The sequence below is a fragment of the Populus trichocarpa genome, chromosome 1 (genome assembly GCF_000002775.5).
Source record: "Populus trichocarpa isolate Nisqually-1 chromosome 1, P.trichocarpa_v4.1, whole genome shotgun sequence".
NCBI lineage: Eukaryota > Viridiplantae > Streptophyta > Magnoliopsida > Malpighiales > Salicaceae > Populus > Populus trichocarpa.
In genome coordinates this window covers 28,583,592-28,601,317 of record NC_037285.2, presented here as the reverse complement: position 1 = coordinate 28,601,317, position 17,726 = coordinate 28,583,592, and the positions used below count along the sequence as shown (strand labels likewise).

General features: G+C 34.3%; 1 protein-coding gene across 2 annotated transcripts; it reads right to left on the bottom strand.

Moving 5' to 3' along the window:
• Positions 1-2,724: 2,724 nt before the first annotated feature.
• LOC7463868 (clustered mitochondria protein) lies at positions 2,725-15,739 on the bottom strand. 2 transcript variants are annotated; one of them, XM_024582977.2, is made up of 29 exons: positions 15,532-15,739; positions 14,579-14,843; positions 14,296-14,357; positions 13,888-14,077; positions 13,673-13,810; positions 13,403-13,559; positions 13,104-13,297; positions 12,898-12,999; positions 11,581-11,716; positions 11,325-11,453; positions 10,763-11,114; positions 10,216-10,320; positions 9,873-9,991; positions 9,393-9,501; positions 9,176-9,310; positions 8,635-8,769; positions 8,285-8,455; positions 8,017-8,103; positions 7,075-7,209; positions 6,654-6,806; positions 6,386-6,454; positions 5,852-6,010; positions 5,400-5,456; positions 5,195-5,235; positions 4,858-4,977; positions 4,336-4,645; positions 4,139-4,246; positions 3,988-4,059; positions 2,725-3,653 (listed from the first exon to the last, which is right to left on the bottom strand). In XM_024582977.2, the coding sequence occupies exons 2-29, from the start codon at positions 14,802-14,804 to the stop codon at positions 3,186-3,188; spliced, it is 4,239 nt and encodes a 1,412-aa protein (XP_024438745.1). In that variant the 5' UTR covers positions 14,805-14,843; positions 15,532-15,739; the 3' UTR covers positions 2,725-3,185. The 2 variants fall into 2 exon arrangements, with proteins under 2 accessions (XP_024438745.1, XP_024438748.1); XM_024582980.2 differs by having other exon boundaries at positions 14,579-14,813.
• Between the last annotated feature and the right edge of the window lie 1,987 nt (positions 15,740-17,726).

The window sequence follows — 17,726 nt, the reverse complement described above, 5'->3', positions numbered from 1 at the left end:
TTAAAAAAAAATCTTTTTTAAATAATAGTTATTTTTTTTTGTTATGTGTTTAAATTTTAAAGATTTTTTCTGATTCATATATATTTTTTTTATTTTTTGTATAGATGAGTTTTATTTTTCAATTTTGTAATGAAAATCTAATTAATTTATTTATGGTGGACACAATTTTATGTTGTAAAGGCATGGCTAATAGACTTCAAGAAAATGATCCCAAGTAGTGTAGGTGTAGGTGTAGGTGTAGGTGTAGGATGGATAGAGAACTCAAGCTCTTAAAAATGTATTCAGAGATGACTGATGGGATCACGGGTGTTTGAGAGTGTGGTAGTGGTTGCTTTTCAAATAGCTTTTCGTGCCGAAATACATGCCAATGATGTTTTTTATTTTTTAAAAATCATTTTTGATATCAGCACATCAAAACGATCCAAAAGATACAAACCACACTCAATTTTAGCAAAAAAAAAAAAAAAATTTAAAATTCGCTGAAAAGCAGGTTGAACAGCAGAGCCAAACGCTAGCGAACTCGCAGAGCGTTGCCATTTCTAATTACACGAATGAGTTAACAATTAGGTGTTTAAATATGAGATTTAAATTACTCAACAAATTAACCTCGCGCGTGGAGTATCATCCCACATCCTATTTTACTTTATTTCTTGCCTAAACAAATTATTTTTTGCTCCCATTTTTAGCATGTTAAAACTAAACTTCATGTACAATCAAGTTTAATGCAAGTCGTTCACATCAGATTAGGAAAATCATAACAAATAATCCTCTCCATAACTTCATGAACTCGAATACCTGCAGCCAGCCACAATTTAATGGAGGAATGAGCCCAGGACAATTTTCTAGACGACGATTCCATCTCGGAAAACAGGACTCAGGAGCAGAGGAGGGGCTCCTACGGCCTGTGGAAATTTAGCCACAGCAGCTACAGGGAATTGTTACTTGAGAGGGAGAGGAGGTTGGCAGAAAAAGGGAAACGAGAGACTGGTTATGACTCAGGTAAAATGCTAAAATGATCATCTATTTGTATATTAACAGAAACTCTTAAATCATGGTGGGTCTTTTTATATTGGCAGATAAGGGCTTTATAGACTTTTCCATTTTTACTATTGTTATTTTTGTTATACCACGCATGCATCAGAGACTAGGCGTCGTCCACACTTTTCAGGCGGCACATGCACGTCTTATAGCGGTGTTTGGAAGCACGCCAACATTCTCTTTCTAATGGTACGATACATGTACGCGATGAAATGGTGGCTTGCCTCTGATGAGTTTTTTTTTTTTCTCTTTTTTTTTTTGTTTTTTTTTTTGTAAAAGTATTAAAGTATCATCTTATTTATTTTTTATATTTAATTTGATTCTTATTATTTTGATTACTATTTATTTTATTTTTATCTTCTTTTAATTAATTTTTTCTTTAATTTTATCCCTTATCATTTGGTTTAATTTCATTTTTATATCAAATTTAATTCTTATTTTTTTGATTTTTTTAAACCTTTTACTAATTAAATTTTGTTTTCAATTTCAAGCCTCGACATTATATTTTTCTTTAATTTCATCCCTCTTCATTTGGTTTAATTAGATTTTGTTCTTATTCTTTTGATTTCTTTTAACCTTTTACTAATTGAATTTTGTTTTTAATTTTATCCCTTAACATTTAATTTTAATTTATTTTTATATTGAATTTAGTCCCCTCTTTATACTGTTATTTTTTTATCCTTTTTTATTGTGTTTTTTTTTTTCCAATTTCATCTTTCAATATTTTTTTTTATTGAGATTTTTAACACAAGTTGAATTTGATCTTTTTTTAGATCCTTTTATAAATTAATTTTTTTTAATTTTATTCTTTAATATTTATTTTTTTTAATTGATCTTCGTGATTTTTTTCTTTACTTTTCTTTATGTGAAGCTATTTCAATCTTATTTCTATGGTTATGGGGTTAGTGATTTAACATGGATTGACTCAAAAAAAAAAATTTCATTGCTATTTTTTTAATTATTTTTTCAATTTCATCACTCAATAATTTTTTTATTCAGTATCTTGCTTTATTTTTTGTTATATGCCTTTTATGCGATTAATCCTAGCCTCATGACCATGATTACAGTTTTCGAAGGTTAATAAAAGTTAATTTTGGTCCTTTTTTTATCTTTTTTTTTTTAATTTATTTTATGATTCAACATTTATTTTTTAGAGATTGATCTTTATTTTTTTATGGGGCTATCTCAATCCTATATCTATGGTTGCAGGATTAGCAGATTAACTCTAGTTGATCTAGATTTTTTTTTCATTGCTGTTTTTTTTAAAAAATATTTTTTTCTATTTTACTATTCAACATTAGATTATTAGATAATTAAGATTTACAGTTTTCTTCAATTCACTATAAATAATTATTTGATTAGATAAAAAATTTATTTTCATAAACAAAACATAATTGAATACATTATTCAAATATCTTGATCTTAATTATTATTTTTTATTGAATATCAATTTATTTAATTTGATACATGTATAAATATTTTAATTTATGATTGAAAATTCTTTATATTTAAAAACATGTTAAAAAAACCTGTATCAAATAAACACGAGGCTAATAAATAGTTACACCCACCCCTCGTCGTGGAAAAGACGATTACAACGAATACAACATCAAACAGGCGCCAATCTTTCAGTATGCCACGCTGCAACGGCAACTAGCAGTGTTATTTTCCATCACAAGGCTACTATAAAACAAAAAATATATTATTTTCATTAATAAAAAATTAAAAAAAAAAGTGGCAATGCTTTATCCCTTACAGAGCAAGGGTGCCAAGAGCAAGCAGCCCTTGCAAACAAATTACAAAACTAATTTTTGAGTTGAAGTTACAAAACTAACTTGCTGGAAAATTAATCATCAATTTATATAGTGTACCTACATAACAACATGTCATTTATCATCTATCTTGCATCTCATGATCCTCATGCATGCTCAATCAATTATATCCACGAGGGTGATTTTTGGACAGATCGAATACAGATGGTTTCTTTGGCACACCTCGGTACTCTTCAGTTTCTATGAGTAGTTGACGGCTGGTCACCACAGTAATTGATTATGAAAGGATGCCCCCCCCACCAAATGGCAAGACATACGAACACTTCCAATTGTTTAAGCCTTGCCACTAATCAATCCAATCTCTGCCTCGTAACTTCAAGCTGCAACTTTGGCCTTTGCTTTCTCTTTCTTGGCATCTAATGATTTTAAGCCTTTGCCCAACCCAATAGGAGCCTGATCTTTCCCTGATGTTTGATCTTTTTGTTTATCTACTGGGTCATTAGAAGACTGTCCATTAGCTTCATTGTTCACTCCACCTGCTTCATCGTTGTTGATGGAATCTGGAGTCGCCCCTGAGTTAATGATGTTGAGGAGCTGAGTGAATGGTGGCAAAGCTTGTACAGGAACACCATGCGGGCGAATCAAGAGCCCCCTAGCAGCTGCTTTCTTCCTAGCTTCTGCTGCTGCACGAGCAGCTCGTTCATCTACTCCCCTCCCTCGTGGAAGGGCTTCACCAACTATTGCTGCATTAAGGGATTTGTTAATGGAACTGCTAGAGCTCCCAGATCCAGATCCTCCAGCAGCAGCAGCAGCTTGGAATGCATGCAGCAGGTCAGGATTAGCCTGACACTCAAATCAACATCAGAAATTCTGGTCTCCAATAGACATCAGCAGACACTTACAAAGAGACTATACATCTTGTCACTTAACTTAATTCATGTAATTACTAATTAGAGATGTAAGGACTACACAAAACTGGAAGAAAATTGTATCAGGCAAAACAAAGAATTTCTGATGAATGCACAACGTTTTTTAGCACAACTGCTTGGGCATGCTTTATGTTTTACAGGGAACCATTTCCACAAGCACAAAAATGATAAAATGGCCACATCCATCATCTAAATACCAATAAACCATCTCATCAGATTAAATCAAAGAAAAATTAAATAACACTTGCCTTCAATATATCTATCGCCTTTTGAGAAGAAGTTGCATTCAATGTCTGACCTTTCTGCTTCTGCGCATTCATCTGTAAAGAAAAATATATTAAAAGTTCAGAAACTGAGAAACAGAAGAGTAAAATAACATTCTTGAAAGACTGCATCAACCTGCAGTTCTCGTGCCTTAAATGTGCTCATCCAGTTTTGGGAATCTCGTGTCCTTGAGTCCTCCTCACCAAGTTGTTTGACAAGTATGTCGTAGGTTTTCTTCTCATGCTGTGCACAAGCAAAAGCTAATTCAGTCATCTGTGCTTTCTCTATATCAGAGAAAATCAATACTAAAGAAACGTCAAGCAAAAACATGCCTGGTGTGATAGCTTGAATGCGCCCATACAGTTAAATGCGATTGCAAGAGCATGGTAGCATACAGCAGTTTGAATATGCTCCTCTCCTAAAAGCCTCTCATTCTTTTTCAAGGCCTCTTGCAGATAGCGAAGAGCCGTGTTCATCTTTCCAATGTCCTGATACATCATTGCAACATTTATGAAGGTCGCAGCCACATCAGGGTGATCTGGGCCAGATGACAAACTCAATAAGAGCAGCGCACGAGACATGTGCCGCAGTGCAAGTTCTGTTTGGTTCAGTCCATGGTAAAAGAGAGCCATGTTTCCGTAACTGCATAATTGCAAAAACACAGTGAGCCAATTCAACCAAACAAATTTTAAACAGGTTGCCAACTGTTGAATGCAGAAACTGAAATGAAGATATCTCAATTTTCAAAGAATTTCAGACTGCAAATTTGTCAGACAATTGTCAGTGCACAGCAAAATAACAACACCACTGCAAATTAACTTAGTACGAAGGGCAAAATGGCAAGGAAATGACACCTGTGGGCAGTATCAGGGTGGTCTAATCCCAGGCAACGTTCATTTATGATCAACTCCTTGTGCTGTTGGATGATTGCTCCAGCCATATCACCAGCATGGTACAGAACCATGGCCAGGTACCTGAATATTCAAGTTCAAGTGCAAAAGAATAAACAGAGAATCACTGCTGAATAGAAAAGGCAAGTTGAAGTTGGGTCTGATTATTGTAGATGACCTTGCATTTTCAAAGTATACTCAGATAGTTAAAATAAGCATGATTTCACATGTCATTGACAAAAAGTCAAGGAAACAGAATCAGAAATTAAGAATTGTTTGGTTATTGAGTAACAATACCTACCGACAACAGTTAGCAACCTCACGATGCATTGGACCAGTCACCTAAAACACAAAATAAAATGGTCAATATATTTATCTCAGAGACTTCCTAACTGGATGAAGAAAAAAGAACAAAATACCTGTTGAAAAATGGAAAACAAAAAAAAATGGTCAAGATATTTATCTCAGAGACTTCCTAACTGGATGAAGAAAAAAGAACAACATACCTGTTGAAGAATGGAAAATGCCTCAGAAAATAATGTGTAGGCTTCACTAAGCATCCCCTGAAGCAAAAGAAAGCGACAGTATTAAATAACCACAAACATCTTTCAAGACACACGTAGCATATTCTCTGAAATGTTTTTACATTCCACAAAGTCAAAGATCATATGCTAGGCTTGCAACTTGCCACCATGCAAGGCTATACTACTTGAAAATAGGTTACCAAAGAATAATATTCCGTTTTTTTTTCAGATACTGTCTTTACCAAAATTATGGTGTGATGAAATCCATTTTAACCCATGCTCAAATAGGATTTTAACACAACTAAATTTGAAGCTAAAAACCTATAACTGTTCTGGAAGAAACATTATCCCAATCAAAGAATTTAATTCTTGAAGGATCAACACAGTACAATCATCCAAGGCCACTAATGAAGGCAACCTTGTCCAGGACATACCTCAGCCAGTTGAACTTTTCCTGTTTCCACAAGATCCTTGGCTTCTGAACATAGAGGAACTGAATGCTTCACCACAGGTTGGAGATTCAAGATATCTGACATTTGGAAAGGCATTGCAGTATGGAGATCATATTTGCGAGCTGCAATGGTGATGCCCACCTGTTATGGGAACCACAGAAAACACAAACCATTTTCCATTTAGAATGTCAACCACAAGCCAACATGAAATTCATCAGTCTATTCTGAAGTACCAGAATATAATTACAATTAGCACCCCAAAGGCAAACATAAAATGTTTTTCTTTGGCAAGAAAATAATAATAATAGGAAACCATGATCACAGTGGTAGAAGAAAAAAGAAGCATGGGCATTTATGGCCACTAATGAACATATACTTATAAGAAAAAAAAAAAAAAAACTGTTCCAGGCAGCACAGGATGGAAATGACATTTACCAAAAATCAATCATTGTGAAAACTCCATCGAAAAATATAAGTATGTCAATATGAATGGATGACATAGGAACTGAAACGGACCTTTTGGCAAAGGTTACGTATAACTGAGACTTTCTTCACTTGTAACCTCGCATCCTCTGGCAACTCAAACTATACATAGGAGAACATTAGATCCAGCATATTATACTCGCATTTTATATTTTAGCGCTAAGGTAATAGAATAATGCCCCCTTACAAATGATAATCACAATGTTTCTCATAAGTCAAATAAAAAGCCATGTAAGAAAATGGACTAATTCAATTTCAAGTTAATCTCAAATTATATAACCCACATGATGGTAAAAGATACCTCGTATTTGAGCTTTGCAAGTTCCTGAAGGTCAGACCATAGAGTTTCTGAGCTAACATTCATGTATGAGGATTGGTTCTTTCTTGCAGATGCTCCTTTCCACCTTGTTTGGCCCCTAGAGGATTTTCTTGAAGAATGATTGCTAGCTTGTTCCTGCAAGTGTTCCAACATAAGAAACCAGTTGATTAAACATTGATGAAAGAGATTAGATATGATAGGAAAAATATTTCAAGTTTAAACACAAGTCTTCCTCTTCCTGTGAGATTCGACCTATCGAATCTGGGAAATGGAATGGTCAGAAGGGAAAACAAAGCATATGGGGGCCTTAAGAAGTATAGCTCATAACAGCTTAGGAGCAAATACAATGTGTGATGGAAGTAACTGAAAAACAATTATGACTATTAATCTTTTGCAGACATACTTTCTTTGTTGCTCTTGAAGGTGAATTATTAGTTGAAACTTTCAAACCAACAGCTTGACAACTTCCGAAGAAACAATTGTAAAAATGAGAGATTGCTGGCCCTAAATGATTATCATCTGTGTCCCTGAGGAGATCCTGTATCAACAGAACAAAAAGAAGGCAGGAGAAAGGCAATCGCTTAGTACCAGAGGCACGGGTTTAAAGGACATATATGTGCCTGCGTGTGCACTTTTTCATATTTAGTGTCCTCTGCAAATGCCAATAAGAAAACTCAGAATTTCTTATTCTGATTACGCAATTACAGCTTGCTGTTCTTGCCCATGTAAAATGAAATTGATGAATCAAAACAGCCACCAATCCCCGTAACTAGATAGGAGAATTTAAATTTTAACAGCAAATGAAGCACAATTAATAACAAGTCCAGCCTACCAGAGACTCGTCCCCAAAAAAATCCATCAAAAAAATCTATCCATTAGATCAGTGGGCCCCACATGGAGTCACTGATCTAATTGATGTATTCTGCAGCACATTAGCATTTTTCCACAGTATGCTTCAAAGATCTATTGCCAATTAATGACAAGATGCACATATAATGCATTAGAAAGGATAGAACAAAAGCAGCTTCTGTCCCAAACAGGTTTGCACATGCAACAAAATCACTTGAAGACAGATGCCTGGCCTGGACTGACCAAATACCAACTAACTGGTGATTAACTGGAGCAAAATTATCCTAAGAAAACACTTTAGAGAACTACAAAATGCCTCTCTTAGAAAACTGGGTGGCCCAGTTGCCAAAACACTACAGACACAATGCTGTCAACATGCAGGTAATAGGCCTTGCATTAATTTGAAGACCTTCAAAAGTTAGTCAGCACCTTTTTTTTGAAAAATAGAAAGAACAGCAATACGTGGCATTTGAGGGGGTCAGATAAAGCTGATCACCTTGAGGAGGTGCTTTGCAGACCTGACAATGATCTCATTGGAACAAAGATCCCATAGATGAGGTAAGTGTTTTGTCCCTTCAGCAACCTAAAGAAATCATTGATTTGTGTCAAATGTAATAACAGAAAACAGATTAAATAATAGTGACTTCTGCTATCACTATATTAATAAATCAAATTTAAGTTGAGCTACAAAACTTGTTATTTGACAAATTTGTCAGAATCTTGGCACAAATGTTAGAGAGCATTAAATAAATGTATAAGCTTACCTTTCCCATGTAGCGAACATTAATTCCATGAGCGTGTAGTGCTTCAGTAAGAGTCTGTCCATCCATGGGTGAGACTTCAAGTGTGCAAAGATCTTGGACGAACTTTGGAAGTACAGTATTTGCAAGATATGAACTAACTTTCTTCACATTTTCCTCATCCACTGCTATCTCCTGATAAATGGCAATTGAAAAAAGAATATGAACTCCTAGTTGTTTAGTGTTACTGTGTGGCTACCGAAACAGCTTTTGGGCCACGATTGGTAACAAAGGTATTTGGTCACTAAGAACACCAGCAAATTCAAATAGATAGTGGGATTTACAATAAGAAAACTGAAAGGTTAGATGTTCACCTCTGGATTCCCAGACAACTTGAACTCAGTAAAAACATTAGGGTTAAAAAGTATTTCTTCAAGGGATTCAGAGCTTCCAGCAGGAGGAGGAGCACTTTCTTCTACAGTGTCAGCTTTCCCTTCTTTAGCTATCTCCTGAAGACGAACGCAAAAAGCCACATGATTCAAATAAGTGCTCACACACTTGTGGGTAATAGTGTTCATATACATATTACAATAAAATGCACTTGACATTTATAACAAAATTCAGTTTACACTTGCCCTCCAAAGAAATCTGAAGCCATATGTCACTGTTTGAACATGACACTGTAACTATGTATAGCTTCAGATATAATAAGAGAATGTTCCACCCTCAGTCACAACTGTGTCATGTTGCAGCATTTAGGACCAAATAAAACAAACAAACATTTCAATTGCATAGGAACCCTCCAGATGACCCCCTGCATGCATGCATTTCAATCACATGAACCTCATAAAGTGCAATTTATTCTAGCTTGAGCATGGTTCCAGAAGTGAAGAAAAGGTTGCCAAACAATCTTACTTGATTGTTGATGGGCACTGCAGCTTCCTCAGATTTAACTTGCTTATCAGCACCAGCAACTTCTGTAGAATCAGCAGCCACTTGAACCCCTCCCTCAGATTTAGGTCTACTCTTCGACCTTGCCACAGCTTCGGCCTTCGCCGTTAAAAAAAAGAAAAGAATGAACATGCAGAAATAAGCCGGTGATTACCAAATTATTTTGTCCACACGAACATACCTGACAGAAGGCAGTGATTAATTCTGGTCTCAATATGCAAAACCGCGAGCCAGGTCTAGTATAGTTTGCATCACGAGGAGTTACTCTCATCAAGTCCAGTAGATAATGCCTGATAAAAGAAATAAAATTACCAATCATAACAAGCGCTTATAAAAGAATGAATATTCTATGGATGTTAACATGTGGTACCACCGAACTCCACTCAACAGTACTTCGATGCTTAAAGTTTATTAAACAGATAGAAGCACAGTAATGCAAATGCTGATTTATTCTTTGATTTTCATTTCATATTTTAGTGAAAAAAAAATACAACTACGAAAGGATCAGCTGCCATGTAAGTCTGTTCCCATACTGATGGTGTCACCATTAATCATTACCATAACACAAAAAAGGCAATAAAGAAGACAGAGAAAAGGTCACCAAGTGATAGAAGTGAAGAGAAACTATAAAGATAAAAACCCAGCAGATCAATCGCCTCACCTGTCATCACTACCCACAATGCCCTTGCATTCCACTGGTGCAGCTAATTTGAAAGCATTCCCAGATCCATCTAGGACAGTATGTTCCTTTAGATGAAGGCGTTTGGCAGCTTCAACCACCTGAGTCGCACAGAGATCAGTACTTAACGAGAAAGTGTGTGATATACAAATCTGAGAACATACTAATGTTTGGATGTAGCATGCTGCCCAGGATATTTAGCTGGTGCCAGATACAAACATACTTCCCAGGACTAATAACAAAATTATCTACCCTGAATACAAGATGCTCTCAATTAATGATGCATTACCATCAACCCATAATGACAACTTAAATTTCTGCTCACCTTGGAATGAAAATCTTCATTCCAGCATATTTTCTTGCCATTATCAACAGAACCATACAGCAGAGAGTCTGATTTATCCCCTTGAAGAATGCCAGGTAAGACACTCTAAAACAAAATTCAAAAGAAGAGTGGGATGATAATAGGGCCAACAACATCAAAAATAAGTCTAAAAAAGAAAAGACAGGAACAACAAAAATGACCACTGGCTGTCAAGTAAGACAGGAAGTTCAATGCAATGGGAAATGCAACATGGATTAGGATTTGCGATATTATTCTTTTTTCCCTAAGATGAGAGAAAGAGCAATCTTTAGCAAATAAGTAATCATACAACCTATGATGACAGAAAAAGCAGACACCAATTTTGTCAAGCAGCAAAAGAGAGCAATTTGCCTAAAATTGCATTCCTTTTTTATATAACTTCAATGATAACTGCATGCATGCATGTTTGACTAAAAGTGGTGCGTGCATGTGAGTGTGTTTCCGTATGTGAATTTGAGTGCGAGGGCGAATGCGAGAAACAAAGAAGAATTGCATCTACGATGCACACCTGAGCTACCACTCTATGACCCCTGTAATCAATTATGGCCATGGCAAGATTATATAAACCAGGGACATCAGCTTCCTGGTAGGATTTGGTGCCTTTCAGATCATTATTTGCCGAAGCATATGTAGCTTGTTCACTCTCAGCCAACTGTGGCTCAGAAGATTCGAGAGGCAATTCCATCACTTCTGCGGTTGATCCATCACATTTCACCCCATTAGTAGTGGCCTTTTCAGATGATTTAATTGAAGAACTAGTGTTCTCAGTCTTTGAACTAGCATCTGAATTACATTTCTTGGAGAGCTGTTCAAGGTCTGAATCCACAGCAAAACTGAAGAATATATTGTTGTGAACATACCTAGAATAAGAATAAACAAGAACGAGATATTATGGAAAAGTTTACTAATGATCACAAACCTCTCAAAGAAATAGCATTTTAGCTAGCATAGCCCGTAATCATTCATAAGAACATAAAGATGCAGAATACATCACACAATGCTCAAACCGGCAAATAGCATTGACTTCAAGGATGGAATAGAAATTCAGAAGTTATAAGGGTCCCACTAACATATGAAAGCACTCTGGATCTGTTGGATTTATGGGAGGAATACATCTGCCGATGACTCCAATAGCTCCTTTAATTGCTGCATCAACAAAGTCAGAAGTCACTTTGTAGAGAGCTCTATCACGCAAGATCCTGCAACAAAACCACCCTGATAAGGGATAGAGGATGAAACTATATAAAGAAATTGTACATTGTAGAAACAAAACAGCACAGAACATGCATAACTTTATAAAGGTAGTAGCACATATGACAAGTATACCTTTCCTGAGGAGTTGAGTGGGGAAACTCTCGACAGGATTGCAACTCCTCATTCCAATCTCTTTGCATGCCAATCAGCTCACTACCATACGAAAGAGTTAGTGCATCCTCCGCTCTGGCTGCATCAGGTCTGTGATCTGACCCAAAAAATTCCATGAAGCTTATGCAGGTGAGATGTCAAATGAACCACTGAGTTCCACAGATCTGTCATTTTTATGGATAGCAGCCAATTCATCCAAAAGTGCATATTTGGTGCCATGTTATCACATGCTACTGGGGCTACAGTGCCTTGAATTCTACTTCAAAACCCTATTTTTCTTCTGTATTGATCTTCATTTTAGTAGCATATATATCCAATGTATTTTATTATAAAATTTCACCACCAAATAAAATTCTAATTATCTTTTCAGGACAAAAACTTTTTCAGAACAATTAATTAGTTGATGCAGCCGGTTCTTACATTGCATGCCTGAAAATATACATGATCACATGGTACCTAAATAAGTAATTTCAGCCAAATTTAATCCTGAAGAAAAAACCACTATCTAAAAAATCAAGGTATGAATAAAAAAAAGGACAGATACAGGAATTCAGGGAAGATACATAGCCAGGTTGATTTTATCTTATTTCTTTTGGTTGTTATTGCTGTTAAGCTTGAAAAGCCTTATTGATGTGAAACTGAATAGCTTCCATGAGGGTAAAAACTGATCAGACTCGGAAGAGGAGATCCCTTCTCCTCCATCCAGTCTTTTCTCCTCCAATTGCCTCTTTTCATCTCTCTGTTCTTTAATTATTCCTCTGACTTCCTGTGCCACAATGCTTTGTACCAGTATGTAGCTACAACACCATAACACCCCCCTCCCCAACTCCCATAAAGGATGCCTCATTAAAACTTATCAAAGCTTGAATTCAAGATTTGTCACCAGGAATGATGTGAGGCATAGATTATAATTCACAACTTAGAGAAATAAACTTTCAGGTAAAGCTTACTTTACTTGAAAAATACCAACAGAAACTTCCTCAAAATCTATGACAGGTGGACCATGTTTCTAAATGAACAAAGCAATGACATAAATGAAAGAAGAGTTTGAAGTTTGGATGGAATTAGACAAGTTTGAGAGTGAGCAACAAAAAAACAAAACTAATCAAGATTAGAAGTACAGCTGGTACCCCATCTAAAAGAAGCCAAAATACCTGGCTAGTTGATTTACACTAAAAATTGCAAGGAAGAATGTCCATTCAAGTTAAAGCAGTGTTCTGCAGCTTTAGGAACTAAATACCATAAATATACAAAATAGAATACAAAAGTTCAACTAACCAGGAACTGGATATAATCCTAGCCATGAATTCGGTGGCAGGAGAGATTGTACATTTTCAAAAGGGTGTGCAGAGCCCTTACGCTCCAAAATTTCACGAAAAGCTTCAAAATAGGAACACACAAGGAAACATATTATTCAAAAGTCAGAACTAAGAAATGAACTTCAAGCCTAAATAAAATATAAATTCTCAATTGCCTTCCTTTACCTCTTTTGAACGTAGGACTGATTTTCTGCAGGAGTCCAACAAGGGTTGTTGCTTCAGAAGTAGCTTTGCTGGGCCTTGGGTCAAGGACATTCCCTGTGCTTGAATTGACATAGAACATCTTTATGGTTCCAGTAACACAATATCTGTTACCCTCCAATGTTACTGCATCCAGATAAATCAAATCCCCAACAAGCCTGGAGAGGCAACCAAAAAAACAAATTATTTTGCTAAATCACACTCCAAGGGAAATGTTGGATTTTTTGTGCAAATAGTCAGAGGAGAGAGTGAGAGGGCTGGACCTTCTATGGCTTGGAGGGGGATTGAAGGATGAAAACACAATACTGTCCACACACTTGATTTCTTTTGTTGGGAATGATAACAATTTACCAACCGAGCCGGCAACATCCTCCATGAATCCCATCCCATCAAGCTCAGGGACCTCTGTTTTTCCAGTATCTACATTAAAGGCATTGTATGAACATCTTTGGCACTGAATGAAGGGTTAAGAAATACTTTATAAGTAATTAAAGGAGAATGATAATGATTTTAGGATGAATATCACAAGCCACCTGAACCCGGAGCTTTGTTTTGTGCTGTTTCATACTCTAAAGCAAGGGATGTTGATAATGAAGCATGAAGTGTAGAAAGTGAAAGTAATTCCCTTGTGTGGTGAACATGTGCCCTGATCGATCTATCATCATATGGTGCTGCCAAAAAACTTTCCATGTTAGAAGCGTCCATAAATGGATCTCTACTACCAAAAGAGAGAGCAATGCTAACAGACCGGTGACCATCTCCAAGGAGCAACCACCAGAAGTAATGTCAGCTACTTCAGATATTTCATTATAATCTTCTAGTTGATGAGTGGAACCATCCTTCGTGTGCAGCAACAAGTCATAGCATGTATAGAAACAGGTCTCAGGAGCATCAAGAAGGAATTGTCTTACATCCATGACAGAATCTCCAGGGTTCAACTGCGATTTTGTATTATTTATCAATTGATTGACATAAATAAGCAAATAACGTGCCAAGAGCAAGAGCATATTTAAAACTTGAGGCCATTAGTTAGTTGTTTGAGCAGGAGGGAAAAAAAACTTCTGCATTGCAGAATGGTGACAGAAAAAACCTGTACTACCCAATGCACAGAGTGCTATAAAACAATAAAATATCTAAATGGAACAAGTTAGCTCACTTGTAGCTCAAGCTTCTCGCCACTTTGAGATTTGACAGAGACAGGGTAAAGATGAAGATCACCTGCACTCATAGGGAAAACACCACATGAGATGTGTGACAAAACAAAAGATAAAGATTACAAACCAGTAATGCAGCATTTAATTAAGCTCAATTTCAACAAATGATTGGTGCAACCGTTTCACTAGGTTGGGTTGGCAGAGAAATAGTAATGTTACCAAACCATGCCGTTAGCGAAACACTATGAGGTTTAGGAAAGCAAAAAAAAATATCATAAAAACAACCTTGCTTTGCTTCACTAGCAGAATTTGCTGTTTCAGATTCCTTTATCTCTGAGGAGCCATTAGTTGATTCACTCCCAGCTGATACTTCATTAAGAGTAGCTACAACAGCTTCTGAAGCAGTTATGTCATCCTTCACAGGAGCATTCGATGATGCCACTGGCTCCAAAGAATTTGTTGTGTTATTGGACCCTCTCCGATTCCTCCCTTTATTAGATTTCCCAGCCATTTTCACCTCCTAATTCGACAACTTAATAAGGTTTACTAGCTTTCAAAATGAAAAGAATACCCAGTTCAGTGAAAACTGAAAACATCATCGATATACCAAAGAATCCGAATGCACAAAAGAGAATGCAATCATTCATTGATGTGTGTGTGCATGAGTGCATCTGTAAGTACTCTTGCATAAATGAATACATATTTCATTTAGAAAACAGTGTTCTAAGACTTTAAATCCTCCTGCACTTGCTTGTCTAGGAAAGTTCCAACCTGGTAGCTTTAAAGCCAAAAGGAGCTTTCAAGTTTCAATCATTGCAAAATGAACTAAAGTAACCATTTGAGTTATCGCGCGCACAGGGGACACTCATAAACAAACTTGAATCCTGTAGCACCAACTAGCGTTGATGAATCTATTTTCACTTTCACCTTAAAACTGATGAGACCAGTCAACAAACACCAAAATCCCACCCCACATTGATAAACATAAAAATCAACTATTTCAAAGCCCAAAAACACATGCAATTTTAAACTATAGGGTTAATAAAAATTAAAATCAATCAAATTCCATAACCAAAAATCAAAACTTTGCACTATAAACACTATTCTACACCCAAAAAAAAATCAAAGAAATCAAAACCAACATAAAAGAAAGAAAGAAATGAAAAATGGGCTCCTAAAAAGCAAGGAAATTATCAAGGAAATAAACTAAACATTCATTCTTTATTGATTAGTATTACCAATTAAGTGACGAAAAAAGCTTCAATCCAATCGCAGCTCTATATGTTGTTGTTGTTATTAGTTGTGTGTAGGTGTATGCTAGTAGATGTATAAAAAGGGGGGAGAGGGGTTTTAGAGAGAGAAAGATAGGGGCTGAGGTTTTAGCAGGAGGGCTAACAAAACAGGAAGTGGCTGAGAGGCGGCGAAATTTCTCCGTGTTACTGCGTTTAAGAACATGTTCGGAAATTGGTTAACTGTGGTTCGTTAAAAGATTAAATTTTAAAAAATATATTTTTTAATATATCTATGTTAAAAATAAATTTTAAAAAATAAAAAATTATAATTTTAATACATTTCCCAGTAAAACACATTTAAAATAAAATTATTATCACAATATCAAATAGGCTCTAGATACATTTTAAAAGTGTGTTTGTCATGAAAAAATATCAAATTGATGTTTTCTTTTAATGTTTTCAATAATTTTTATGTGTTTATATTAAAAATATAATAAAAAATTAAAAAAATATATATTTTAATATATTTTTAAGCAAAAATCACTTTTGAAAGACACCTACACTACAATATAAAACACACTCCTTTAATTTTATTAGATATTTGACCCGCATTTCACTACCGGTTATATTTTTTTTCTCAACAAAAAAATTTATATATAGACTTTTTCAGCACGTTTTATATTTAAAAAAATTATAAGTGAAAATAAAATATATATATATATATATATATATATATATATAAATACATATAATTAAATAAATTGAGAATTCTGTGTTAATAAGTGAAAAGTATCATAAACAATGACTAAAAATAAAAATTGAAAACATCAAGAGACATGTATAGATCAAGATATTTAATTTTCTTAATTAAAATAATTTTTTTATTTAATCAGACGATAAAAAAATAAACACATGCATTAAATTAATTGAATAGAATAAAAAAAAGAAAAGATACACGATTTTTTGATTAGAGGGTTAAATTGAAAATGAAATAACTCTAACAAAAATTAAATTTAAATTTAAAAGAACGATAACTAAATTGAAAACAATAACACCATTGAAATGTGAAATTTAAAACCAATAAAATTTTTATAAAAAAACTTTGAAAAAATTAAGAAATTAAAATAATAAGAATCAAATTTAAAAAAACAATATATATAGATTGGAATTAAATGACTAGGTTGAAAAGATATAAAACTTTTACAAAAGAGTAAAGGAAAGAAAAAAATAATAATGATCAAACTAAAAAAAAAATATGACGAATTGAAATTAAAGAACTAGATTTAAAAGAAATTAAACTTTTACAAAAAAAGGCAATGATAAAAATAAGAAACTAAAAGAAAAGGTATATAAGTTTTTGATTAGAGGGTTAAATTGAAAAAAATACTAACTTCAACAAAAATAAAAAAATAAAATTCAAAGAATGATGACTAAATTAAAAACAATAACACACAATATACTTAGATTGAATGGTAAAATTAAAAACCAATAAAACTTTTATAAAAAGGTTAAGAAAAAAAATATAATTTACATTAAAATATTATTTAATTTAAGCAATTTTTTAATCAATTTACCAAATTGATATCATATACAGCTTAATAGCTTTTCAAATAATTTTACATATTTTTCGAACTACATGTAATTTTACATCAAATCGTCAATTTAAAAAATCTTCACCATCATGGTAAAAAGGAATATTCACCATCACCTCTCCACTTTATCTTACTTTAGCAAGCACTTTCACTCCATGTTGGATACAAGTATTTGAAAACAAAACATGTTGGATTGTTAAAAACTTTTTGGTATTATTATAGAGTTTGATATAACAATTTAAACTTGAAAAGTTTTTATTTAACTTTTTGTTTGATATTTAAAGCGTGCTTGACAGTGTGGTAGTGGTTGCTTTTCAAATAGCTTTTCGTGCCGAAATACATGTCAATGATGTTTTTTCATTTTTTAAAAATCATTTTTGACATCAGCACATCAAAACGATCCAAAAAGTACAAACCGCACTTAATTTTAGCAAAAAAAATAATAATTGAAATTTGGTCAAACGCAGGTTCAACCGCAGAGCCAAACAGGTTTTTAGTCAACTTGACAACCTCGTAACACGAGTTATGAACTCTACCAAATTAAATTATTATTTTTTATTATATTATATGATATAAAACATCAAAATTAATTTTCTATCAATTAAATAT